Source organism: Hippichthys cyanospilos, chromosome 3, assembly GCF_059441005.1.
Source record: "Hippichthys cyanospilos isolate Australia breed blue-spotted pipefish chromosome 3, RoL_Hcya_1.0, whole genome shotgun sequence".
NCBI classification, from domain to species: Eukaryota; Metazoa; Chordata; class Actinopteri; order Syngnathiformes; family Syngnathidae; genus Hippichthys; species Hippichthys cyanospilos.
The window spans coordinates 16,456,895-16,484,757 of NC_142371.1; the positions used below are offsets into that span (position 1 = coordinate 16,456,895).

The following is a 27,863-nucleotide window of genomic DNA, read 5'->3' on the forward strand; positions in this document are numbered from 1 at the left end:
TTTTAATTGGCTAAGCTTTAACTCTGGAAAAACTCCTCGGTGGCCTCGAGGGTGGTTGAGATTCCTGCGGATGCTGCGGGGCTGACGCGCCTCTGCAACATCGCGCGGACAGTGCCTCCGGATCGGCAGACCGGGGTGGGGGGCGGGGCCGTAGGGGGTGTTCCAACTACCGGAGGGCGAGTTCCAACTACAGGAGGATCACACTCCTCAGCCTCAACTTTCCGGTAAGGTCTATCCAGGGGTGTTGGAGAGGATGGTCAGGAAGTCCAACCTCGGACTCAGGAGGGGCGGTACGCTTTAGCTAATGGATGATAAACGGTATTGTGTATATGTCTCTGGGCCTGAATGAGTTGATTTATCCCTTACTAAATAGTTTTTTTTTTGTGACCCCAAGCACAAAGATAGTAAGTAGGCGCCCCGTTCCTAAAAGAATGGTCTCCACAAAAAGCACATGTCGGTAAGCGATGCTTTTAATCGAACTTCCCGTGACGAGCGTTTGGTAAATAAACACGGGCGGGAAACGGAACGTGGCCGCGTTTGAAATGAGGAAAGTCCAATGCGCCGTATACTGCGAGCCGCCATTCTTTTTGCAATCGAGCCCTTTGACGATAAGGGGGAGCGAGTAAAAAAAAATAAAATAAAAATAGAGCGGCCTTAACGGCACTTTGAATTCTGTCTTCCCCAAACTCATTTTATGTTTTTGGCGGGTATTCCCAATTCGCTTAAGCCAAAATGCTCCCGCCGCACAATTAATGGTCAACGTCGGAAACTGGCGCTTACGGATCGAGAGAGAGGGGGAGAGCTATGAAAAAGGAAGGACAGCAACATTTCGTCCTATTTTCCCCCCAACGTCCGGCAGCCCCTGGAACACAGTTGGCGAGATGAAAAGAGAGAGGGGGGAAAAAAAGAAAAAAAAAGGGCGAGAACAGTCAGAAGACCCAGAAGAAACACCAAAAAGGGAGCTTTTTGCGGTGCCGCGCCGCGGATAAAAACGTGGCTAAAATGCGAGGGGCGCTCATACGTGTGGGCTCGCTATTTACCTCGCTCGAGCTTATTTCCCGAAGGCTTTGATGCCGATGGCGGCCTCCTCTTCCATTGCATAGAGAACGGTCACCTGAAAGACAAACGTCGACACTAGGCCTCAAAAAGACGTCTCCACAAGAATGACAGCTTTTTTTTTTTTTTTTGCCCCTATGGGGTAACAATAACTGTTGACGCCCCAACGGTAGCCGCCTTTTCTCAAATAGCATGGTCTGCTCTGATGGATGCCATTGCCCTATATTTAGAAATTCCTCACTTGAAACACACGCCACCCGGGGGGGGGGGGGGGGGGGGGCACAGGGGCAGCGACACATGCGCCATGGTAAGCCTCCTTCAAAATAAAAGATGGACTTCAAATACATGCCCGCTGTCACGGCGACGTAAGCTTTTTAGTACAGCACGTGAAAATGTCACTTGAAGAATAAATGATGAATGCTTACTGCAGTTGAGTAATAAATTTGAATGTTTAAGTATTTAATGTTGTCGCTTTTAGTCATCTAACTTTAATTAAGAGTACCGTTACAGCTAGGAGTTTTTGTACATAAATAGCCCTCCTTCAAGAAGAAAGAAAAAAAAGACAGATAATCTTAAAAAAAGGACCCACCTATTGCATTATCACCTTTTCCTGAAATTGTCACAAAATAATTGGCAAATTTTTACGCTCCGGATAAGCGAAAACAGTCGGTACTAGTATCGCTACCTCGAAAGAGACCGGGTCTCGACCCAATATCGGCTGCGACGGAAAGTACAACTACCTCGAAAAAGGCCAGGTGGCAGCCTGGACCCGATACTAGTACCGGCTGCCGTCGCAAGTACCGATCCCTTGAAATAGGACGAGGAAGCTAGCTCCCCACGCCGATACTAACATCGGCTGCCGTCGTGTCTACCCATACCTAAAAACGAGGCGGAAATTCTGCCCGATACGAGAATCGACTGCCACGGCGAGTACCGAGCCCTCGAAATCGGGCCGGGTATCGAGCAGATTAAAACAGACGTCGATAGCGGCCTCGGCCGCCGTTTAGTATACCGGGCGGGTACCGCTACTCGGTGTCACTGCTGCCCCGCCCCTCGCCAATACTGACCAGGATATCTTCCCCGGCTTCGTTTTTGCTCTCAATCTCTTTGCCCAGGTCGCCCTCGGGGATCTTCAGGTCCTCTCGCACCTCGCCGCTGTCCTGGAGCAGGGACAGGTAGCCGTCTTGGATCCCCAGCAGCTAGGGGAGAAGACGGGGAAGGTCAGCGCACATTTGCGACGGGGCGCTACGCTCGCCGACGTCCGCCAACTCTCACTTGGTAGTCCACCCTCTTGATGTTGGGGACGTCCATGTTATGAGTGGAGGGGCAGATATCCTCGTACTTCTTCCCGGAGAAAATGTCGATGCCGACCAGGTGGACCTGCGGAAGCCGGCGAAACTCGGCTCGGGCTTTCCCGCGGGAAGAGCTATCTTGGGCGCCGGGCGGGCGCCGGGACCCACCTTGGCGTGGCCGTGCTTGCCCGTTTTGGAGGTGGACATCTCCATGATCTTGCAGGGGCGGCCTTTAAGCACCACGTGGCCGTTCTTGCGCAGGGCCGAGCATTGCATGGGGTAGGTGGCGGACGCGCCGGCGTCGCCCGTCTGGAAGTCGTCTGCATCCGCCATTGTTGCTGCGGGACGCAACGAGGCCGGGCATGACGGCGGAATTAAAAAGTCAGTGTCTTTTAGCCGACCACCAAAATCCTTTTGTAGCACAAGAAATAGACATCAGCGATGATAACGGGACTGTTACTTGCAATTAGCAACGCAACTGCATGATAGGCAGGCAAACCTTTTCATGATGCAAAAAATGAAGCCAACACAACAACTAAAAAAAAGACTAATTTTTTCCCGAGATGAACAAAACTCAACATTAAAAATATACAATGCTGAAGTTCAGTACATTACGGTTTGGCGTTTTATAAACACTACAGTATTTCGACTATGTTGCATTTTCCAGTATGCGTGTTCTGAATACCGTAATTTTTGTTTCATAAAAAGGTTTTGGACACTATATTTTTGCATTGCATTGTTCACGTTGTTACACATGCACAATGTTTTGTTGATGTACTCGCACGTTGGCGCAGGACCTGGATGTCCTTTCCCACATTAGGAATTTCTGTTCTAAGTAAAGGTTGAGTACTAGAGAATACTTACGGTACACTTTTAAGACACAATACCCAGCACTTGCACTCTGAGGACTACGATGGTTGTCCACGAATCCGATAATCGATTACTTGTCGATTAGCCGATGACTTTGCAAGCTCTAGATTTGTTCTTCATTCAAGCCAAATAAAGAGGGAAAAGGGAGTAAAAGGATGCGCTCTTCGTCAAAATCAAGTGACCAAAGTTCCCCCCTAAAATGTGCATTCTTCATTTGTATTTGAAGTGTTGATGCTTGAGGCCTAGTCTGTGCGTGGCATGTTGGCCCGGCGACAGCAGAACCGCCGCCTCCGCGTCATCCATAACGCCGGAAGAAAAAAATAGGGGGGAAAAAAAAGAAAAAAAAATCTGCGGGTCCACGCGGCGAAAACGCGACGGGAAAGGAGCTTAGCCCTCGCGTCCCTAGTGGAACGTTGGCCCGCTAACGCGCTAAGCTACAGCTGTCATGACTAAGCCATTACTTGATGCTACACTTTCTTTCCCGTCTCTCTCGCTTTTTTTCCCCCATTTCAAGTCCGCCGGCGGACCCCGCAAAATACATCGGCACCATTTCAAATTTGCCGACAAGAACGTCGACGACATGGAAAACGGTGTCTGCATACGAGGTCTCATTAGCTTAATTTCAGGTGTTGAGGACTTAAGCGCGGGAAGGCAAAAGCGAGTCATTCGTAGCCGTAACACATTTGAAAAAGGTTTGAAATCACTGTTTACGTCGTATTCGACCCGCGGCTCACCGTCGTTGGACAAAGAATCTCCGGTGCGCGTTGACTTTTCGGTCCCCGGGGCTGTGGGCTTGCTTGGCCTCGTCGTCCACTCGCTCTCCCTTGTCTGCTTCGCTCGTCTCGATTACTCTTTCATGTCACTGGCGCTTGACTTTTACCCTTCTTCCTCCTTCTTCTTTTTGTTCTTGTCGTTGGGGTTTTCGGTCTTCGGCTCGAGCGACAAAAGTCCGACGCCGGACCAGAAAGAACACGCCCGCCCTACGGTCCCGTTATTCGCTTGTGGCGTCAGAGGCCGAGAAGACACCCCTTTTCGCCTCCATACAGCCGTATCGGAAGAGCGCAGGAATCCCGACGTCCGCTTCTGACCTTCACAATAAAAAACGCCTTTGAGTCAGCGTCCGCCCTTGCGCCTATAGAAAAGCACCACAATAAAAGCTTAATTTGAGCGACCGTCCCGTTGTACAACAGAACAGAATAGAACGCAATAGAATACAAAGCCTTTATTGCCATTGCACACAGGTATAGAATGAAATTACTACCATACTTAAATACAATTTGAATACACATATCATACTCTTAAATTGTATGATATTGTTGAAGCTAAAACAGCCCAATTATAGATAGATAGATAGATAGATAGATAGATAGATAGATAGATAGATAGATAGATAGATAGATAGATAGATAGATAGATAGATAGATAGATAGATAGATAGATAGATAGATAGATAGATAGATAGATAGATAGATAAAAGAATTTCATCACAATTTACGTCACAACAGGAAGAGTGGAATTGCTGCGCCGGAAATGCAAATTCCAATGCTTTCTGATTGGCTCCTCGCGGTATCCATCAGCGTTGCCGCTGGCCAATTAGAGATGAGCACCTGCCTCAGCGGTTCCGCCTTCCGTCGGGCGCACTAATGCCAAAACCAAGGAACGCATCTTGGAACCTGACGACAAGAAACGGAGCGGGATTTTCTCGTGCCTCATCGCGGCTTTGAAAAGTGGCCAATCGACGCATTGGAAGACATTCGCACGAGCGATGCCTCCGCCGAGCGCTGCTTGAAACTGCGAAGCAAGGCCCGGCCGCCCGTTGTTTTGCTCCCAATTGTTCTGCGTTCGATTCTTTTTTTTTTTTTTTTTTTTTTGCGGGAAGGGGGTTGATCGCTGCAGCAGCCGATGATGATCAAACATGTCAGGGAATCACTACAAAGGCCACGAAGTCAGCTGCTGCATCAAATACTTCATTTTTGGATTCAACATCCTTTTTTGGGTAAGCCGGGACTGACTGCCCGCGACGTCACACTTGTTCCGATCAGTCCAAATGGTGCTTGGACTTGCCTTTTGGCCCCCAACATGGGAGGGAGAATGCCGGCCGGAGCTGTAGCAAAAGCTGGCCGACAGCAGCTGCTAATCGGCTTGGTGCTGCCCGCCCTTCACCGTCCGACCGTCTCACAAAGACGTCGGGCACGCGCCAACTCATCACGTAGAAAATAGGCGCGATGCCTTTTCATGAAATTCCTATTCCCCTAAATTAGTGCAAATATAACGATATAATGGAATGGAATAGGGCTGCAAAAAGGGAACCGCGTTAGAGCAAGGGAACACTGAATTCCAAGTGTTTTACGATTACTCTGTAAATGTAAGGCATCGCACTACTATCGCATTGCTTTTACGTTACTCTCACCAACATAGCTGCAAATATGGATTCGCCCTTCTAAATGTAGCGCATTACGCATCCGGCGGAATGACCTTAAACTAAACTTAAGTAAACTTACATGGTCAAAATGATCCCAAAATAAATATTGCTTGCATGGACTTGTAAATGATGCACAGGTCATTGGAAATAGAAAAGAAAAATGTACAAATAAAACGACCTAAACAAAGTCCTCTGCATAGCAACGATGCGCCAACCCACTGAACTGCATTCACGTTATCAACTGCTTCAATTAATATTGGACATTTAAAGGATTTAGGTGTTTTTTTTGGGGGGCCATATTTTATAATGCATTTTAACGCGTGTTGCTGTTACTTTTACCAAGTCGAATAAGACTAGTTATTGTGTGTAATACTTTACGCAACAAGCTGTTTTCTTTCTTTTTTTTTTCCAGCTGCTGGGCATGGCCTTGGTTGGAATTGGATTGTGGGCCTGGAGTGAGAAGGTGAGTGACAGAGCCATCACATTTTATTTCATTCTTTTGTTGAAAGAGGCCATTCCAAATTGACAGCGCACAAGATGTATTACGATTTGGTTACCGGTCTGTAACAAAAGTCAAAAGTTTGGAAATGCCTTTATTTTTTTTTTCCTCTTTCGTAAATCATCCCAAGTCGTCCAGACTTTCCTAAAACGACGCACAAGATTTGTTTTCAGTCAAATTTATGATGTTGATGTTGCTTTACGACTTGAAATGGCTTTCAGTTCACAGCTGGACAGTACATCTCGAGTATTGATCCAAAACTACCAGTGATGAATCATTGCATTTCTAACAATTTAACTGGCAAAAACCATGATTTTTTTGAAAGCGTTTACGTCTCTCTGATCATTTTAATGACTAGGAGCTTTCCACCCCCGTATTGAATCAACGACTCCCTCTGCTGGGCATTTGTTGCATAACTTGACTTTTTCCCTCAACGTTAAACAGCATATTCATTTCAGTCAACTAACTGATCAAATGAATTGACAAGCAATTTCATGCATTTTTTTTTCCACCAGGGGGTTCTGTCCAACATTTCGTCCATCACCGACCTGGGGGGGCTGGACCCGGTGTGGCTCTTCATGGTCGTCGGAGGCGTGATGTTCATCCTGGGCTTCGCCGGGTGCATCGGGGCGCTGCGGGAAAACACCTTCCTGCTCAAATTCGTAGGTGGCAAGCCCCCGAAACGCTTGTGATACTTTTTGGCTCCTCCAATGGCTCTCTTTCTGTGGAAATGTAGTACATCTCCATTGCGCGCCCAAGAGCACCATCGAGAGCAGTGGTTCTCAAAGTGGGGTCCGCACACCCGCGGGGTCAGGGGTCCCTCAAATAGTGTGGGTTACTCCCGAAAAAACATGGATTTGAACTGTTTGAAACTTGTTGAAAAATGGAATCTGTTGCGAATTCAAAAGGGGACTTGCATTCAGCTTAAATGTTTGTTTGTTTTCCGGCAAACGGCGGCAGATGGGCTCCTGGGACAATCCCCGACCCCCCAAATTTTGAGAACCCCTGCTCTGGGGCCGTGAAAAAATATCGGCGGCGCTCGATGAGGCTCCGTTGACTTTAGCCATCGGTAGCGTGAGCGCCAAGGCGGCTCAAAGGTCTTTTTCCCGGCAGTTCTCCGTCTTCCTGGGGATCATCTTCTTCCTGGAGCTGACCACGGGAATCCTGGCTTTCGTTTTCAAGGACTGGATCAAGGATCAGTTGAACTTGTTCATCAACAACAACATCCGGGCTTACCGGGACGACATCGACCTGCAGAACCTCATCGATTTCACTCAGGAATACGTAAGATGGAATCCCGTATTTTGGAAGCGCTCTGGCGCAGCTGCAGCTCATTATTTCAAGCAGGACTCCTGCTAAAGAATTCTCATTTTGAAAATTCTGAGACGAGTCAGAACTTTCACTTTCTCGTCAGATTTCCGGGAATAGTCAGAATGGATTCAAAAATGTAGTCTTCAACGGAACCAGAATTCTATTCTTTCAAACTCTCGATTGGTTTCTTGATAACGGTCTTTTAAGGTAACCGAGAGGTATTTTATCCGATTTTTCAGTTTGTACTTTCCACTGATCATCTTTATTCCTGATTTTTGATTGCCTGTGAGCGTTTGACTGACTTATCGGATTGTTTTGTTGACCGTCCCTTTAGCGCAGCTCCATCTGGTGGATGCGTAACGCAAGCCCAGCCTCTACCGTAGCTTCTTTTCTATGCGGCGTGCCCTCTACTGTGTCCGATGCGGTCATATGTTTTTGTTTGTTTTGGGGGGGCACGACGGCATTCCAGTGGGAGTGCTGCGGCGCTTTCGGGGCCGACGACTGGAACCTCAACATCTACTTCAACTGCACGGACGGCAACCCCAGTCGGGAAAAGTGTGGCGTTCCCTTCTCCTGCTGCACCAAGGACCCTGCGGTGCGCCCGCCACATGAACGCCGATTAGGCTAACACCATGGATGACTTTTATTTTCTTCTTTTTCCCCTTAGGAGGATGTTATAAACACGCAGTGCGGATATGACATTCGAGCAAAACCAGTAAGTGTGTTCATCCATCCGTTTTCTGCAGCGAAAAAATGTGCTCGGGTTTCTCAGCACATTTTGTGTTTGTATCCATCTCTCGATGCGTTTATACGGAAGGATATCGGCGGAAAAGGAAAAACGGAGGCGGCATTCTTACTGATCTGCTATTTGGGGCCGTGACATGATATTCCACTAGTTTATTATGTGCGTATAAATTACGTTTGGCACGTGTTAATATTTGTTACCGTTTTTGATGCCTTTTTATGAATGAATGATATTCATTTCAAGGGTTTAGGACCGTTTTGGGGGGTAATAGGCTACTTACGCTGAAAAAACGGCTCTACCTATGAAAGGTTCCCGTCAGGAAATTTCTCCCGGCAGGAATGAAATTCCTTTTTGTTTGCCTTGCGCGCGCAGGACTCGGAGCAGAAAGATTCCATCAACGTGAAAGGCTGCGTGCCGCAGTTTGAGAAGTGGCTGCAGGACAACCTGACCTTAGTGGCGGGAATCTTCATAGGCGTGGCCTTGCTTCAGGTCAGTGCGGCCGGCGATCCCGTTTCCCCGATTCGGCGCCGTCCCCTTCAAGGCTCGCCGCCGTGCCGTCCGCAGATCTTCGGAATTTGTTTGGCGCAGAACTTGGTCAGCGACATTGAAGCCGTGCGCGCAAGCTGGTAAGGAAACGCCGGCGGCTCGTTTTCGACCCTCGAAGCCCCGCTCGGCCCGCCTTCATCTCGGCGCGTTCCGGCTTCCGTTTTGCCGCCTAACCTGCCGCGACCTCTCAGGTCCCATACCTTGTCTTCGGCGAGGCGAGTTTGAATTCTGAAAAAAGCCCTCCGGAAAAAACTTCTGGTCAAAAAAACATCCTCAGATTAGACTAAAACAACTTTGCTTATTTCTCCACACTTTGGTTGGGTCTTCCGCTGCGGCGGTCCTGAAGTGTGAAACGCACGCCAAAGGTTGATCGCCAACAACAAAAAAGCAAAGATGCCCCAAATGAAAATCGCACAAATTGTTAGAATGGTTGTATGTAGGTTATCGCTTCCGCGACACGTACGGACTCCGATCCCAAGCCGATGGTTACCCTGCCGCCGTGCCGTAATGGCTCCCCTACTCCTTCGGGCCAGCGAGCGCTTTTGTAACTAGGGCCAACCCCCACGGGTAAAAAAAGGGTCGACAGAAAGTGTGACCGGACCGGAAGGAGATCTGAGAAGGTGCGGGTTCCTTCTCCGCTCTCCTCGCTGTCTGAAAATTTCAAACCTTGTTTTGGTCCGGCCAAATTTTCCCGCTGAAAATCAGCGCCGCGCTTAAAAGCAATCGGCCGTTCCGCGCTCGTCAAACGGGACTTGAGAGGTTCCGATCCGGGACGCGACTTCATCCGTCTTTTTCACCCCACCCCATGCCTCATCAGGGTGCCCCCCCAACTCTCCGTATGCCGAGCCCCGCCGCACTCGGCCAAGAACGCCCCGGCGTACTACTCGTGAGGCACGTGCTTTGCGTGTTTGTATCCGGTGGGTGACGGTCGGCTCCCTGTCAAATGTTGCTGTTGAATTAGCAAACCAGTCGTCGTAGTCCCCAAATATCAAGGGCGGAGTTCCACGGTGGCCGGAGTGACACCCTAGTTCCCCAAATATAGGACGCGCTCTCCATTTTAGGGTGAAATTCTGGTATTCTCTATGTATAGGACGTTTGTGGAGAATGTCAAAACTCCTGCAAAACAGAAGAAATCTTATCTGTGTACAGCAGGAGTGTCAAACAATCAATTCGAACTTTGAAAATATTTGAAAAAAAAATTGCTGGCTCCGCCCCTGAATTATGATCTTAAATCACGGATGTCAAAGTGGAGGCCCGGGGGCCAAAGGGCAAAATGTCACCCATGTGTACCGGGAAGGCAAACGGCATCCGTTGTTGCGACGGCGACCCGCTAACGCCTTCTGAAGATTGGCGGAGCAGACGGAACATTTCTCGTGTTAGCGCTTGCATTAGTGCTTTGTGCCTTATTATGACCTTGTTGAAGTGTGTTAGAAGTACTCGAGCGCTTTGTCGTCCCCCCCTCCCCCCCATCAGATTTGTCATTTGTCAGAGTTCCAACACGGCCAAAAATGCAGTACAGTGGTACCTCTACTTACGAACGCCCCGTTATGAAAAATTCAGCTTACGGAAAAATATTGTCTCTAATACATGATCGCGACCGGATTTGTTACCGTTTGTGATGCATTTTAATCATTTCTTAAATCGCCCACTTTACCAATGACATCACACAGGAAGCACTTGGCATGACCCCAAACTAAATTGAATTTGAACTTACATGCTCAAAATAACTATTATTGCTCCTGTGGACTTGTAAATCACTCCTGGAGCACCGGACACGTCAAATAAAAACATACACATAAAACGACCTCAAAAGGGGTCTCTCACCAACACACCCAGCACCATCTCAAGACAAACAAGTGAACTGCATTCATATTGTCAATCGATACAAGTCATATGAATCCTCTAAAAGGTTTAAGAGCGTTTTTTTGTTATTCTTTACGTGATATATTTTGATTTATTTTTTTTATTATTATGCACTAAAAGCATTCTAATATGTATTTGTTGCTGTTTTTCATGCATTTTTATAATGTATTCATATTCATTTCAAGGGTTTTGGAACAGATTAGGCTATTTACATGTTAAAAGCATTTCTCCTTACGAAAGATCGACGTTACAAAATGACTTCCGGAACAAATGAATTTCGTAAGTAGAAGTACTACTGGACTGAGTATTCATAGCTGACAAAACAAGGTGACTATTTCCTTGTTCTGACTTTGTTCTAGTGGATTTTGACGAGTCAACTGCAGGACACGAGGCCTCCGGCGAGGACGTCACCGACGGGGACGTTGGCCTGCACTACTCACTGAGCCAGCACCTTTTCTTAAGGCACTACTAAACAAAAAAGATGACATATGTACAGTATTGCAAACACAAAAAACAAAAACACACAACACTGCCCGTCTTTACTGTCGTAGATGAGAAAGAGTTCCCGTAAAGTTGGCTCGTCCTCCATTCACAATTACAATCACTAAAAAAAGCAATAAGACCATGGCGATGTAAAGCAGCCTCGTTAGCTTAGCGCGCTAAGCCCGCTCGTGCCGAGGGACCGCTAGCTCAAACCTGCGTTCGTAGCGTAACGTTAGCGTTTTCAGCTAACATGGCTAATGTAATCACTTATACGTCGGAGCGGTCAAAAGGTGTTCCTATGGATTTTTGAGAGGATGGAAGGACTGATTTTGATAAAGCACGCGCAACGTTTTGAGAAATGTTTTCAACTTGAGATCAGTATTTTCTGTAAACGGGTACATTTCTTGACAGAGCTCAGCCGTAGTCGAATATTTGTTCCTTTAGACTTGAGTTTTAGCATAGCCATGATAAAAACAATGATTTACTGTCCAGTGGGACTTAAAACGCATGAACTTTAGCCTCATAAAACAAGTCACTCGCCTAAATGATGGCGTTTCACGCAACGTTTCACACAAGACGAGTCGCCCGAGCACGGGTGTCAAACAGGAGGCCCGGGGGCCAGATCCGGCCAGCGCCATCATTTTATGTGGCCTGCATAAAAATGATTTAGCGTTGTGGCTATGTGGCAGTTAATCTATTAAAACACTGTGACGGAACAATTGATTATTTATATGAATGATTTTCCAAAAAAACCTGGATTTGGAGTCACAGGTCCTAAGCCCGTCCGTCCAATGTCATCAAATAATTGACGACTAATTGGTTGCGATCTATCAGTTGACGCTAAACCCGAGGAGCCATCCAAAGTCCTTACAAAAGGTTGGAACATCCTAGCATAATTCTGTAGCTCGCAGGTTTGAAAATCTTTCGTATAAATGATCGTAACGGCGGGGCGGATGACCTGCAGATCCGCTAACTTTGCCCGGTAGCTCGGTGGAACGTCATCTTAATTCGCGTATCCGCAGCGGAGATTCGTGCAAAGTGGTGTGTCGCCTGCTCGGAATCGTGCAAACGAAAGCCGTATTGAAAGCAGCTCGCACCCGCAACTTTTCATTCGGTGAACTCAGCTTGGACTTCCGTAGAAGAGGAGAGAGAAGAGGGGCCCGTGTGCGCTTCCTAGCTTCACCAACGCACTAGGAAAGAAAAAAAATCTCTGGCCCCTGACCTCGAACCCTTAATTTGAAGTCTTGAATGCTGCGACGGGTCTGTAGTCAAGTCAACAAGTTGTTATTGGAAAGTATTTGAAAATCGTGTCAGTGAGAATCGCTACCCGCTAACCAGCCCTAGGGAAAAGACTTAGTTTTGGCCCCTTGAAGTGTAATTGCAATAAAATGAGGATCGGCATCTTTTTTTTTTCCTCAGGCACTTTGCTGCACTCGGTTATTTATTCATCTTTCGGTTTTGGACTAACCCGTAGAAACACTGTCAAAAAGTAGTTCACCCATTAATGGATTGATATCGCTTTTGTGAATGTGAAAAAGGATACGGCTCGAGGTATACTCCTACAGCTTTTTTTACAGATAGAAAAATAGTCGGCGCGGAGAGTGGGCGGGGCGCAAAACCTTTACTCTTTCCTAGGGGGGCTTTGCAAAATACAGTGGTACCTCTACTTAGGAACGCCTCCTCGTGAAAAATTCAGCTTACGCGACGCCTCGCCGGAAAAATGTTCTCTAGTAACCAGAGAAAATTCAAGACCCGAAAAGCCGCATCGCCGGCATAGAATAGGAGACGCCGGCTCTCGCGCCAACATGACTCTAATGGAATAAGTTATCACAAGCCACTTTTCATCTTCACTCGTTTGATCCAACAACTTACACCGTAGAACTAACAAAAAGAAACTTGACATTAGCTACAGCTAACATTGTTTATATTCACATGTAAACACATATGAAACATAGCACCTCGGGCTGTCGCATCTTACGTTAGCGTTTGTTCTACAGCTTTAGCACCTTAGCAATGATATCACACAGGAAGCACTTGGCATGACCCCAAACTAAACTTAAGTAAACGTACATGCCCAAAACAATCCAAAAATAAATATTATTGCTTCCTGTGGATGATACCTAGATCACTGGAAATGTCAAATAACAAACACTGTAAACGGTGTCACTCTTTGCCTCTCTAGGCAGGCAGGTGAACCGCATTCATATTGTCAACTGCTACAATTCATATGATTCATTTTAAGGGGGGCTTGGAACGGTTTAGGCGATTTACAAGTAAAAGGCGTCTCTACCTATCTAGCTTCTGGAACCAATTAATTTCATAAGTAGAGGAACCCCTGCGCGATTGACAAGCACTGGATTACTGTGTGCTTCTGCACTTGAATGGAACCTGACGCACATCTCGTATTTGTTACTGAAACGTATTTAGTCACAGAAATGGGATCTTGGATTCCACGTGATTCCTGTGTGTGAAAAACACCCATCCAAAGTCGTCACTGTTTTTACTTCTTGAGTTGTCTTACATCTCAGTTTTGTCCACAAAAGCATCCTTTATGTTTTCTTCTCACTTATTGAAATAAAATGACTAAAATGTTGAGCAGGATTGGAGCTCTGTTTGCTATTATGTTGTTCTTTAAAAGAAAAAAAAAAGGTCGTTCTTTACAATAAAGAAGCAAAGACAGGGAACCGCCCTAGCTATCATTTTTTAATTAGCTTCTGTTACAATCTTCCAAATGTACAACTTAGAGACATTTACAACAAACATTGACGTTTATAGAACTTTTGATGCCGTTGCTATGGATACGACTCATTAAGAGCACAGATTTGATAAATAACCGAAAAATAAAACAACAACAACGATATGGTGACATTTGTTGGGGGGGAGGGGGGGGGGGGGCATGCCGAGATTTACAGCGACGTGGTACGTTCAAGCGCTCTCGGGAGATCCACCCGGGTGGCGGCTCATGCATTTTCTTCACTTGGCTAATGTGCATTTCCTTTCCGATACTAGCTGTGTGCTTTGATGCAAAAAGTGATTTTTGGGGGGGATTTTGTGCTCTCAATGAATAATAATGCTGTAAAATGTCAACAGGTTGGCAAAAATGCACCAGCAACAAGGTGAAGAAGAAAAAGAAATCACATGGAAAGTTTTGTTCGGATATCAGTCAGGGTCGGCGTTAAATTGTTGCTATCGATATCGGCGAGTACTAACCAACAACTTCTTCTCAGCTTGTAAAAGTTTGATTCTTTTTATTGTAAATCACCCACGCCAGGTAGGCAAGAAACATCTTCTATTGCAGTGGTTCTCAAAAGCGGGGTTGGCGGACCCCCGGGGGTAACAATAAAAAATATATATTTGCGTTCATTTGATTTCAGATGAACTCATTCGATGCCAGGGACGTATTTTCACCTTCTGTTTCAATATCCCGCCTCGGCTGGGTTCCGCGTCAAAGTATAAACGCCTGATACTTAGCAGTTACGGTAAGCGGGAAAAGAGCCCATCTCGGAGGTAAGCGGCTCATTTTAGAGTAGGGCTGTCAAACCCGAGGCCCGCGGGCCAGATCCGGCCCGTGGCGTTATTTTATGTGGCCCGCCAAATGCTGATTGGACAAAACACCAAACTTGCAAAATGTATTCCACTTTTACATTTTGGGGCTAAGTGTGTGATGAACACACTTCAAATTGATTTACGTGGCAGGGTTAGGGTTAGGGTCCTCTGACACAGAACTACAAGGTGGCATCAAGTTTGACACCCCACTGAAGGAAGGCGCCTCACGCTTGTGTTGGGACGTTCTCCATAAATCTGCGCACCCCATGTTGCAACGCTACTGGATAAGCAGCAAGAAGGAAAATAAATAAATACAAATAAGTGTCAAAGCTCAGCAAATGAGAGAAAGGTGGAAGCATGCCTTGAGTACACTACTCACAAAAAATTGGGGATTCACTGCTCCCTTCCAAATTTGGGGGGTTTGCTTGTTACATAGTTTTCCATCCACAGCAAGTTTTCTTCATTATAAATGCTTTTATTATAAGGGTTTTCCTTTGTAGTTTTTTTTCTTCATTATTATATGTTTTTCAGGTTAGTTTTTCTTATTAAGTTTCTTATTATATATGCATTTTTTGTTTACAGTAAGCTTTTTATTATAAATACTTTTTTATTTGTATTTTTTGTTGTGTTTTATTCAATATAGAGTATGTTCACAGCATTTATCTTTTTTCATGCATTATATAGATAAATATTTATTATGTATATTGTGCTAACAGTAAGCTTTTGTTTTATTATAAATGCTTTTTCATTTATCTTTTGTTATTCTGTTTTTTTTTTTGCAATGTACATAATGGTTGACCATTTTTTTCCATTTATTACATATACGGTATATATATATTTTGCTAACGGTAATCTTTTTGGTTATTATATATGCTTTTTCATTTATCATATTTCTTTTGCCTTGTTCAATATACAGTATAAATTCAACCATTTACATTACTATATATATATATATATATATATATATATATATATATATATATATATATATATATATATATATATATATATATATATATATATATTTCAGTGTTCTTCTGACCGCAACGCTTAAAAAGACAGCATGGAGAAGACTGACATTAGACTACGGTCCTTTAGCCAATCAGGATGCAGAACAACAGATGTTCTAGCCGTTAAAAAAAAAACAAAAAACAGCAAAACGTCAACAGTGATAGAGCAAAGCAACACTGCATTGAGCGAAATTTCCTAATTTGAGCTTTGAAGGCACATACCAAATTTTCCTAAACTTTTTATGAGTAGTGTATGGTGTGTGCGGCCAGCCACGCAATTCTAAAAACAAAATCAAACCCTGACTGAAAAAATATTTCACAAAATGGATGTCTTAACGCTAAAAAAAAATCTGAGGTAAACCGCCCCCCCAAAAAAGCGTCACAGCTGCCGCGATGCAGTAAGCCCATACAACTAAAGTATCGGCGAAAAACAAAAGGCTACCACTTGTTTTGAGTACCAGTGCTTCTGCAAATGAAAGGATATGACATATTTTCAAAAGCTGCGCTAAACCCTTTTGCAAAACTGATTCCAACTTGCTGCGTAAGGACAATGGCTGAAACCCCTACGCAAATCCAATCCAGTGGTCCTCAACCTTTTTTTTTTTTTTTTGCAATGTGAATGATTTCTTTTAGCCTCTAAGCAACACAAAGCAATTTCGGATGCGGGGGGGGGGGGGGGGGGGACTAAACAAATTCCTGTGCCATCCATGTACGATTTAAGACATTTTGCAATTACCATTGTACGAGGCCCCTCTGGTGCCAGGAGAAGAAAAAACAGACGTGCGCTAAATTGTACCCTCAGTTTACTCATCCTCAGTTTACCAACTGGTTCCCTCAATTTACTAAAGCGCACCCTCAGTTTACCAAACTGTTCCTGCAGTTTAGGGTGCGATTTAGTTAAGTGACTTAACGGGTTAGTAAACTGAGGGAGCGGATTAATAAACCGAGGGAACAAATGACTAAACTGAGGGAACGGATCAGTAAACCGAGGGTACGGATTCGTGCAAATATTTTTTTTCTCATACTCTGGCACCGGATGGGCTCCGTACAATTGTGGCGGTACCTCTAGGCCTATTCTGTTCGGAAACTCTATCAAATAGATCACGTGAAATCATCCGATTTATTTCGGACCCGTCTGCCATGAAATTGCGTCACTAATGACAATGCGCATCTGGGTAAAACGTCACAATTGTGTTCCAATTCATTTGCTCTTAGTTTGAAAAGAAAACTACTTTTCCTGTGACGGCGTTAAGATTTGCTGCTAAAATCTCACGTACCCCGGACGTTTCTTGACATTTGAGAACCACTGGTCAAATCCACAATTCCTTCTTGAAATTGTCATCTTAGTAATGCGCTATATATTATCATTACATATAAGCTTACACTGCCCAATATTTTGAAATACAAAAATACTACAAATTTGAAGTTCTGCGTTTTGTCATCTATGATTCTGACATATTAGGTCATAGGGGCCGGTATCCTGCAGGTTTTCCGCTTTTCTCAGCCCAACACAGCTGATTCAAACGACGAGGTGATTAGCAAGCTCCGCAGGAGCCTGAAAATCACTTGAATGGGGCATGTTCGGACAAGTGCGTTTGAAAAAAAATCACCCCGGCGTGATTATCTTAATCCTAATCATTTGAATCAGGTGCGTTTGAGAGAGAAGGGTTAAAAAGACGCAGAATACCGACCCTGCGGGACAGTTTTTTTTTTTGTCCGCGGTATCGTTTCGGCATGGAGGTACTTTACGCAGGTATAGTATCAAAGTTAAAACAAAGACTAGCATGTAGGGCTGCAACTAATGATCATTTGAATAATCAGTGATTTGATGGATGCAACGGGCCAAATAAGTCTTGATTCCCGTTTGTCATTCATAAACGGAACCTTATTTCCAATCGACGGTGCAGAAAACGCAAAAGAAACGAATTAGGGTTCAGCTACCGCTTTGGTCTGTAATAATTTGTTGTCTTCCCCAAAGTAAAAGCAAAGGTGTTATTTGGATTCAACAGAATGACAATGGAAAGCAGAACATATTTACTGTTGGGAGGTTGGAATTCCCAAGATTTGGATATTTGGAAAGGGTTCCCGATCGAGTCGGTCGGTTGGCGACGAATGGTTGCAGCTCTGCTAGCGCGTCCAAGGAAAGACTGATGCTAGCTGGCCTCCATCAAGCTCACCGCTGCCGGTAACCAGCGATTCGCACCGCGCATCAGTCTGCCCTTAGGGCCAGTCAAGAGGACGGACGTCCGCGTGGCAGTCGACGCAACGCGGTACCTTGGCACATGACGACGGGCTTTACAGTACGAGGGCTAGCTAGCGCATCAAACCGGGCGACGGGGTGCGGCGGGCCGCTTAGCTCTGGGCGGTTAGCCGCTGCTCCGTGAGCGAGGCCTGGTGGGACACCGTCTTGTTTTCGTGCGAGCGAAGTTTGGACACCACCTCGATGAACTCCCGGCCCTGGACTTCTTTGTGGAGGGGTTCTGCGAGAGCGCGGGGACGGACGTTAAGGCTTCTTCTTCAACACGCAAAACTCAGCAGGAGCGACGGGGAAAGAATTCATTTAAAAGGCGCGGAGAGAACCGCTGAAGCGGGCCTACTAAAAGAATCTTGGCCACGGAGTGATTAAGTGCGCGCGGTCTCACCGGAGCCCATGACGGCGCAGATGAGGATCATGGAGTTGTATTTAATCTCGGGCGCGCTCCTCTCATCCGATAAGAGCTTGTGAAGGACGGCGACGAGGTCGGCTCCCACGAAGTCTTTCTCGGCCGCGGCTAGGGAAGTGACATCCGCCGGCAGGAATTCATTTCGGGGACCGGCGGCACGGCGCGCCGGTCGTTCCCCGCCATGGTGCTCACCCAAATCCAGCGCCGCGATGAGGCCCAGCGCCACCAGCGCTTCGTTCTGCATGATCATGTGCTCGCTGGTCGCCATGGTGACCAAGTGCTTGACTCCTCCTCCCCGGATGACCGTTCTCACCACGTCCTGAAAACGCATAGGAAGGGCGGGTGAAAAGGGAGGCCCGAACGTCGGCTTGAAAGCGAAACGGCAGCGGGACCTTGCACTTGCTGTGGCGAATGAGAGCGGAAAGGAGCCTGTTGGACTCGCCCATCACCCCGGCGTGATCTTTGGCTTCGCACCACTCCACCAGCCGCTCCACCAGCTTGCCGTTGGTCCCGAGCTGGTCGGCCGCTTCCACTGAAATCAAGGAGGAGACGGATTCGGAATGTTCTGGTGACCGCGCGTGCCGTCGTGGATTCTTTGAGGAACCCTTGTTAGATAAATCAGCGCTTCAGAGCAGGGGTCCCCGACCTTCCCCACCTCCTTCCCCACTACAAAATGTAATATAAACAGCGGCCAGAGAGAAGATAGAGACAGACAAAGCACGAATGAACAAACTGTTAAAGGATAAACTAAATCAGTTCCAAAACATCATTATTCCAGGTGTGGCCCTTTACCAGTTGATCCACGAACCGATACCGGGCCGCCATCTTTTATAGTGTATGGAAGGAAGGACGGGAAGATTTCCACCTTGAGTGTCGATGAGCATGCGTAAGGTCCCCAGAAGCTTAAACTGGACCGGCGGCATCTCTGACGGCAGGAACTTCAACACCACATCTGCGACTCCGGCTGACAGCATCTTGGATTTGTTCACAACTGATGGCAAATGACACACGGTTATGAACTCTTTCATAAAACTCTCATCTAACAAAACTTTTCACGATGCCGTTACTGCAGCCTAAAGTGTCGGTGCTCAAATCAGGGTACGTGCACTAATGAGGGTACAGGGAGGTAATTTCAGGGGCTCCTGGGTCCCAGCCATGTTTTTTTCTTTTCCAGGGCGGGAACCTTCATGTAATTAGAGGTTCGGAGACGCTGCGGTATCATTGTAATTGTGCAGTCCTTCCCTGTTCTCCTCATGCATGAGTTAGAAAAGAATGCATTTTCTCCTTTTTTGCGTATAGTTTCTTACAAAGGTCTAACAGGTGAACCTGACAGGGTATCAGCAGAAAAAGCTTGGGAACCGCCAGTGTAAACGATTCGAAGACTCGGCTTACCGGGAATGGCTAGATTCCGAAGAGCGCTGAGAGCTGCGTGTTGAACTGTCACGTTGCCTTCATCGACGTGCCGATCCAACAGCTCCAAAAGCTTCTGTACGATACCGGTGTCCACCATGTGGATGCAGTTTCCATCTGTCCGCAGGGGGAGTTATGTTATGGCAGTCCTTCTCAAAATAGATTTGGATGTAATAGGAATTAAATTAAGGATTGGCATCTTTTTTTTCAGCCCCTTTGATGCCCTTGTTTATGTTTTGTTTCTTTTTTCACTTTTAGACTAAGCTGTAACCTGTAGAAACACCGTAAAAACTTTTCAATTGGTAAACTCAACACAGTTTAGAGTGGTACTCGTACGAATTTTTAAACACGCATACGTCTTTTTGACAGCCATCTTCCTCCATAGAAGAGGAGCCAATTTGTGCTTCCTAGCTTCACCTATAAAAGGTGCTAACACACGAGGAAAAAAAAAATCTTTGACCCGTGACCTTCAACTGTTACTTGAAGTCTTGAATGTTGTGATGGGTTTGTAGTCAAGTCAGCAAGTTTAGGGTTAGGGTTTACTCCTACCAGGCGGGGGGCTTTGCAAAACATAATTGAGAAGCACTGTATTATGGACAGGAGGGCGCAAACGGGCATCTTACCATTCCGGGCGAAATTAGCAATGGCGAGTGCCCCCGCCAGTTGCAACTGGTGGTTGTGCGACGGGATCCAGGAAAGCACCCTCTGGAAGACACTGCCCTTCCCCCCCTCAAACAGCTTCTGCATGGACTCGTCTGCACCACAGATGAGCCTCGAGGGTTAATGACGGGGACGGGAAGCGGAAGGCGGAGGCAAAAAGCGGCGTTTTACCTCCGAGCAGCAGCAGCACCATGAGGTCCGAGGCCGTCTTCAGCTGGGCCACGTCCTCCTCCCGCTTGCCGTCCACTGTCTGGGCCACCACCTCCAGGAGACATTCCACCAAGCCTGCCTCCACCATTTGCAACTTGATGGCATCTGGACGGGTGCAGATTTTTTTTTTTTTTTTTAAACCAGTGCAACGCAATATTGGATGAAAAAAAAAAATCCACAAAAATTGCCAGTGGGGTAAGATTTTTTTTTCCTTGGTAAGAAAACCTAATTCAAGACTTTTTTTTTCTGGTTTTAAGAGTGCAAAAACCAGTCACAAATTCTTTGTGATGAATTCTTCAAAATGTAGCATAAGTGTCAGGTTCACCTGTCTTACATTTGTTAGATACTATACACTAAAAAGGAAAAAGGGGATTATTTGACCAGCTCACGCATGAGGAGAACGGAGAAGGATTGCACAAGTATAATTCTGCCGCGTTCTGGAGCAGCCACTCTGAACCCTCTCTTTTTATTTGGTTCAGAGGTCCCTAGTTTACATGAAGGCTCCGGCCCTAAAAGTGCAAAAGTGCATCTAACATAATAATGATGCTACAACTATCAATCGTATGTAAATACATTACATTGAATGAGGATATAATGCCTCTATTGTGTAACCGGTGGAAATATTGGTTAAATGTATTTGCTGCCATTTAGCGGATGAACATTTAGTTGCTCTTCGCTGTCGTAAATGTTCATATTTTATAGGAAGGAAGGACAGTTCAGATGCCACTAAAACAAGAAAACATTAGCGCAAAAGACATTTCTGCGCTGAAAAGACATCTTTTCACATTTCCGAGAACGCTTGGCACTGAAAGTTAAAAAAGATGAAGACGACGTGGGGCATTACCGTTTTCGGCGAGGGGAGCCAGGACCTCAAATATCATCTCTTTCTTCTCATGCTCCACCTGCTTCTGGAAAAGGCGCACCAGCTCCTCAGCAATGTTGGTGGAGGCAAACTGCTCCTTGCTTGACTCTGACAAAACAACGGCAGCCGCGTCAAAAAATGCCAAAGGACGCCGTCGCCTCCACATGCCGTTTGTTCCGCCTGAAGCAACACCTCAGAATCTTTTAGTTTTTCCGGATGACGCCCGGACCGCATGAACAAAAGCGGTCGAGTGTTTTGAGTGATAAAAGACAACGTCCCCCCCCTACCCCGACGGACGCGGGGCCCGAGCAGCCGCACTCACCGAGCTCGGCCAAATTCCCAAAGGCGATGAGACACATTTCCGTCAAGGCGGCGTTGTGGGAATGGATGCCGAGCAACTTGACCAGAGTGGGGATCACGCCCATGCTGATCAGCTGGCCTTGGAGGGAATCTGCAGCGTTGGGAAGGCGGAAGCAGAAAGACATTTGGCTCAATTGATTGCGACTGCCAAGGACGGCACCAAAGCGCGTGTCCACCAAAGGGCCGCATGTGGGTCACGGCTTCATTTCGATCGGCTCGCCAGTAAAATGACTTTATGTAGCATGTACGTCCATCTGATTTCAGAGGTAAAGCTGGAAAAATAGCAGAGCGTGGAAGAAAGATGAGAAGAATGAAAAACCCCTCACGTGGTTTTTGTTTTCTTTCAATGGCGTACGGGAGAACGCGGGCGTATTAGATGACGGTTGTTCGGATGTTCATTACCATTATCATTGCTATAGTTCATCAGCATGCCACAAAAGACTGTCAAGAGCTTCTCATTTTCCGGCTCTGTATTTTGGGAGAGGGTTCTAATGTGTTCAGCTACTATCTGAGCCCCGCCTGCCAGGTCAACTGCACTCCTGCCCTCATCTGCAAAACAAAAGAGGCCGGAACACAAATCAACCACAAAGGGGCGAGGGGAAAAAAAAAAGGAGAATGACCGCTGGATGAGGGGGAAAAAAAAAATGTGTGGAAATTATAGGTGGTTTTATATGGACGAAGATGGCTGTGAAAAAGATGTTTAACAATTTGTATGAGTACGACTAAATTGTGTTTAGTGCGAGGGATTTTGAATGGAACTCTCGTTTGCACCACTCCGACCTCGCGAGACACCACTTGCTGGCTTTGCGTGAATCTTTCCTTTGGGTTCGTGGATCTGGATATGCAAATTGAAGTGACGTCACGCCAAGCTACCAGGCAAAGTCGGTCCGTGTGCGTACAGTCAAAAAACGTACGAAAATAAAACACTAGGATTGTCAAAACATGTTGACTTTCGATATAGGTATAGCCTGCAGATGTCAAATCTAGCCCATGTCAGGCTCATTTACAGCCATCAATAACTGTCATCAATATTGTCAATTTGGGGCATTTTGAAAACCCGATGTTTTAACATGCCTTTCCCCCGATTTTTGCATGAAGCCTTTCAACGGCAACTCGTTAACAAGGTGCAATAGAAACTTTTGTGTTGGGACCCCAAAACCACCACGGGGCGCTATCAGACAACTTACAGCATTCGGAAGCCTTTCAATGACTTCATTGAGTGGCTTAGCCGGACGCCCATAATGCAAATTTCTTGCTATGCACCGTGGGACTTGTTGACAAAAGGCTTCGATCCAAGAGCTAAATGTTGTTTATTTTGCTGCAGGGAAGCATTTTATTTCATGCAACGCATACCTTAATAGCTGCATATTCCGACCTGTGAAATCTGTAGCACTGACCAGCTGTTGAGGTTTTTTTTCTGACAAAATGAAAATTCTTCGAAACAGCCTTGGATATTATATATGTAACTATACGTATTGAAAATAATGTCGTACAAAACTCAGGTAACACAAGCTGCGGTTCGCTGCAACAGGAACCGGCTGCTAACGGCCTACTGGCATCCCCCTCCTCAATTGGTCCCCTTACGGTAAGTATTTAAAGTAAGAACACGGCCGGTATGAGTCGAAACTCGGCTTTGGCTGACAGAACAATCTTCCTCGAACAGCGTCCAAAAAAAAATCTCCTTTTTAAGTTATGGTTTGTAGGACACACTCATACGTTTGGCCTTCATTTTGGGGGAAAAAGTGTGTCTTATATTTGGGGAATTACAGCATTAGCTACAAAGTTTTACTGTAGAAAATGTGGACGTGGTGAAAATGGTTTTGTGGGAGCGCACAGCCAGAAGATTAACGTTGTACTTTAGTGCATTATTCACCCCAAGCAGAACTCTTGTTATACGTAGTGTTCCTGAGGGGAGAACGGGTGTTGCTGTGTGAAAGATTCCCTTGTGAGGATAAGCGGTCAAGATGACGAACGGATGGACGGATGTTTCGTGGCCGGTCGGCTTTCCAAGGGAGCCATGAAGTGGGCGTGGCAGCCGCACAGTGAGAGGCGTGGCTTCTATCAATGAGGCGTTTCGCTTCCTGGTGAGAAGTGTCACTAACAAAAAAGTGATTTGTAGATTGTGCTAGCTGAAGAATGGGGGAAAAAATACCTTGATTGCACTAAAAGACTGTTTACATCAATGCCAAGACCAATCAAGAGTTTAAAAGAATAAAATTAGGATTCAATTAAACATTTTTTTTTTAATCGAATCGAACCTAAAACCATAAATATATTGTTTTGTTCATTTAAAAACCGTGTCGAGTTTATTTTATAGAGTTACCCTTTCTTGGACAAAAAAATTGCCGTTTTGGCGCCTTGTCTCCATACAAATTGCTTCCAAATTAGAACATAAAAAATTGCAAACAGCGTGACCGTTTTAATTGCAAAAAATACATTGATAACTGAAAAGCAGAGTTAAAAATGGCAGAATTTACATGGCGATTAAGTTACTGAATTTGTTTGTCCCCCAAAAATAAAAACATGCAGTTTATGCACCGTACAGTATAAGGCGCACCATATTACAAGGCGCCCCGTCAGCCTTGGATAAAACGAAGGCTTTTAGGCGCGCCTTATCCATGGCAAAATATGCCCGACTTTCAGTAGGTGCCTTAAAATCGTCTTACACCCGCTAAGCATGACCGACGGCCCCGCTGTTGCCCAATGCGCAAGCGTCACATACCAAAGCGCGCGACGCCCTCAAGCTGCTGCGCCCTGAAACGCAAAACCAGCGCCAGCCTTCATATGCAAGCGCTACTTACGGCTGTCGTAACAGATGTTGCCGAGAGCCCGACCGGTCTGCAGGAGAACCTCCTGATCGCCGGAGTTCAGCAGCTGAACGAGCGGCGGGATGAGTCCGGCTTCCACGCAGGGACTCCGCATGAACTCTACGGAGGAAAGCATTGAAACCCCACGAGTCGGAGAGCGGAGTGGCCCACGCAAAAAAACGCATTTTCTGTTCCTGGTGTTATTTGATAAAATCACGCTTCTTTTGCAAAACCACGCGGTTTTTGTGCCTTGTATCAAAATAAATTGATTCAGAATTGGAGCATACATAACATACTATCAAAACAGGGCGATATAAAAATTTGGGTTGTAAAAAATACATTTATAACCGAAATGCCGAGGGAAAAATTGACTTGGCGATGAAGTTCATTTATGTTTTGGCCCCCCGAAAATAAAAACACGCAGGTTTATGCGCTGTGAGGCGCACCGGATTATATGGCGCACAGTCGGCTTCTGAGAAAATCCAAGGCTTTTGGGTGCGCCTTATCATGCGGAAAAAATGCGGTAAGTGTAAAATGTCCGCTTCCAAAAACAAAATGGCTAACCGTTTTTGGCCACCTCCGCGATGATATTGGCCACTTTGGGGGTGTGGGAGGACTGGGGGCTCAGTAGGGTGGAGAGCAGGGGAAGAACAGCGGTCTCCTGGATCTTCACACTGGCCTCGGTGTCTGCGGCGAAACGCAAGTTCCGCACGGGCGCTCGGGGGCGCGCCTTTGCGAGCCAGCCCACTTACTGTTGCTGAGCAGCGCTTTCAGCAGGCAGTCCAGACAGCTCTCCACGCCGTCCGAGCCGCTGTCGCCGGACGCCAGCTTCAGTTTGCCCAAGGCGTCACTCAGGTTGTCTTGGGGGATAAAATAAAGAATGGATTATTGTCCCATTTGTGAAATGAGACGAAAAGCATCCATCCGGTCTTTTATATTAGCTGCTTATTAACCCCCGGGGGTTTCCACCCACCTGGCCTTATTATCACACTTTGAAAGCCTCATAACTGCCAAATATAAATGTATTTTTACTTTCAATCCCCAGTCCTTTGTTCAGTGGCATCAACACTATCCATACAGTACATAGTACATACAGTACATACATGTATTTTTGTTGGGTCCCCTTTATGAAAAAAAATGGTAAAAATGTGATAAAGTCAAAAGTAACTTCGCTGTGTATTTATATATTTATATAATTGAAATAGAAATATTTAAATGTCGTATTATGACTGAAGAATGGAAAAAAATATTAGACCAAAACCAATCAACAGCTTAAAAGAACGTAACTACGATTCCATTAAATATTCAACTTAAATTTTTGAATCAAACCGAGACCTTAAAATGTTTTATTTTGTTGAGTCAAAAACAGTTTCTGGATCCATTTGATAAAATCGCACTTTCTTTGACAAAAACTAGGGCTTTTGGGTGGGCACTACAGTACGGAAAATATGGTAACTTATGGTCTATTTTAAATGGGTTTTCATGTACTGGTGCGCATGCATTATAAGGCGCATCGAATAGAAGCCACAAAAATGAAAACTGGCAGTTTTCAGGCTTTCCGGTGCACCTTATAATGCGTTGGTAATGTAACGACACTAAGTCGTTGCATCCAATATTTATCAGGGGTGGAGTATTTATCTCCTGGTGTTTTTGTTTGACCTGACTCAGCTATCATTCGATATGTGGCCCGTTCTTAAATGCCTTCCAGCCAATTGTCGTAAATGTGGATCAAACCCCTTGAAAAAAATGGTCTGCATTGCTGTTCTGTTTACTTTTTTTTCCACCAGCTTTTTTTAAAAATGGAAATAATTGAAGCGTCAAGGGGCCAGAGGTCGACTATTTCTCTTATGCATCTGTCATTTCTGGACATGGTAAAGATTGGGAGTTTGCTTCCAAATGTAGGCGAGTGCTTGTGCTAAGTGTTTGTAAGCAGCACAGAAGGCTCGCTCCGAGTCCCGACCCAAACGACCTAAACGAAGATGGAAATCAGCAGGCGGATTGTGTTGCGTAACAGCTGTAAAGATGGAGGAGTGCCATCTGCACCATCACCAGCCATTTCGGAGGATGGAGCCCACACCCAAGGACCCGCGGTTACTGCCGTTGCAATGCAGCATCCGAACCACGCGCGCGCGCGCGCGCACACACACACACATACACACCCCTTCTTGCCAGGCTGCCATTTTCCCCACATCGATAATAACATAGCAACAGTGAAAAGGTCTGCGGTGACGTCATCGATCACCCACCAAAAAAAAAAAAAAAAAACCCGGCAAGGTGATATTGATTGACAGGGCTAGCTTGTTAGCTTAGCCGCTAGGCGACTCACCCATCTCGACGGGATGCTGCACCGGGAAAGCGACGAAGGTGGGGGGGTGTGGAAACTCTCCAGCTCGTCGTGGCCGGGTCTAATGAAGGCCAGCGCCCCCCGAGACAGCACTGCTGCTTCTTCTTCCAATTCTTCTCGCCACGCTTATCTGATCCGCTCACCGCCACGAGCGAGCTAAGCAGCTAGCACTCAGCCGGTCAGCGACGCCCTCAAAAAGCTGGAAATCTGCCACTCGCTGCTGCTATTCCATTAAGTTGCTGGCATTGCCAACCACTAGCAAATAGTGTTTTGTTTTGGGTTTTTTTCCCCAGTAAGAGCGTCTTTAAAGTACAGTAGCGGTGAGAGAGTGAGACCGGAAGTAAGAGAAGTTTAGCGTCGGAGCTTTCAAAATAGAAGGCGCAGACACTCCCTTCAAAGTGAAGGAGGCGAGAAGTCTGGAGGAAAAGGCTTCCGTCTGCACCTTCGAAATAAAACGCCAGAGGGGCTACGAAGAGATCGCGTCAATTGGCAACTTTTTCCATAACAATATTTCTTTTTTTCTGGTGAAGTTGTGTCCTGCGGAAAAAAGTCGATTCAAGACCTCCTATATGATTGTGTTTATCTCCCCCGATGAAATGATAATTTTTCTTGGTCTATTGCCATTTGTAACCTGAAATGAATGTTTTGGTTTTCACGAAATACATATTTTTTTCTTTGCTCTTTCTTGTCATTCTCGTTGTATTACACTGTTACGAGCACTGTAACGTGTTTGTCTTTCTTCCATTTCATTATCTTTACTTTTAACTATAGGGCCGGGCAATCGAATCAATTCCAATAAGTAGTTTAAAAAGATTGAAGTTTTGAAAATGTGCTCAATCGTACAACAGGTTTTGTAGAAGTGGCAGTTTGCAGAGTGGTGTACAAGACACGTTTACTGTCACGT

At 45.9% G+C, this 27,863-nt stretch overlaps 3 protein-coding genes across 5 annotated transcripts; 1 reads left to right on the forward strand and 2 right to left on the reverse strand.

The window, feature by feature from the left end:
* Positions 1–452: 452 nt before the first annotated feature.
* LOC148425948 (eukaryotic translation initiation factor 5A-1) lies at positions 453–4,290 on the reverse strand. Its single transcript, XM_088411151.1, has 6 exons — positions 3,953–4,290; positions 2,517–2,686; positions 2,332–2,436; positions 2,124–2,255; positions 1,041–1,114; positions 453–862 (listed from the first exon to the last, which is right to left on the reverse strand). Exons 2-5 carry the CDS (start codon positions 2,679–2,681, stop codon positions 1,052–1,054), a joined length of 465 nt encoding a protein of 154 aa, XP_088267277.1. The 5' UTR covers positions 2,682–2,686; positions 3,953–4,290; the 3' UTR covers positions 453–862; positions 1,041–1,051.
* Positions 4,291–4,812: 522 nt separating this feature from the next.
* On the forward strand, positions 4,813–13,688 carry LOC148425949 (tetraspanin-5-like). 2 transcript variants are annotated; one of them, XM_088410132.1, is made up of 10 exons: positions 4,813–5,214; positions 6,053–6,103; positions 6,655–6,801; positions 7,253–7,423; positions 7,920–8,045; positions 8,118–8,165; positions 8,568–8,684; positions 8,760–8,821; positions 9,559–9,658; positions 10,964–13,688. In XM_088410132.1, the coding sequence occupies exons 1-9, from the start codon at positions 5,134–5,136 to the stop codon at positions 9,629–9,631; spliced, it is 876 nt and encodes a 291-aa protein (XP_088266258.1). In that variant the 5' UTR covers positions 4,813–5,133; the 3' UTR covers positions 9,632–9,658; positions 10,964–13,688. The 2 variants fall into 2 exon arrangements, with proteins under 2 accessions (XP_088266258.1, XP_088266259.1); XM_088410133.1 differs by lacking the exon at positions 9,559–9,658.
* An 87-nt stretch (positions 13,689–13,775) lies between these two features.
* On the reverse strand, positions 13,776–27,344 carry rap1gds1 (RAP1, GTP-GDP dissociation stimulator 1). Of its 2 annotated transcripts, XM_088410125.1 has the most exons (15): positions 26,942–27,344; positions 25,368–25,475; positions 25,180–25,302; positions 24,610–24,735; positions 22,211–22,357; positions 21,771–21,899; positions 21,431–21,556; positions 20,548–20,691; positions 20,340–20,471; positions 19,699–19,833; positions 19,172–19,297; positions 18,699–18,838; positions 18,499–18,625; positions 18,286–18,414; positions 13,776–18,123 (listed from the first exon to the last, which is right to left on the reverse strand). In XM_088410125.1, the coding sequence occupies exons 1-15, from the start codon at positions 26,943–26,945 to the stop codon at positions 17,996–17,998; spliced, it is 1,824 nt and encodes a 607-aa protein (XP_088266251.1). In that variant the 5' UTR covers positions 26,946–27,344; the 3' UTR covers positions 13,776–17,995. The 2 variants fall into 2 exon arrangements, with proteins under 2 accessions (XP_088266251.1, XP_088266252.1); XM_088410126.1 differs by lacking the exon at positions 22,211–22,357 and having other exon boundaries at positions 26,942–27,338.
* Between the last annotated feature and the right edge of the window lie 519 nt (positions 27,345–27,863).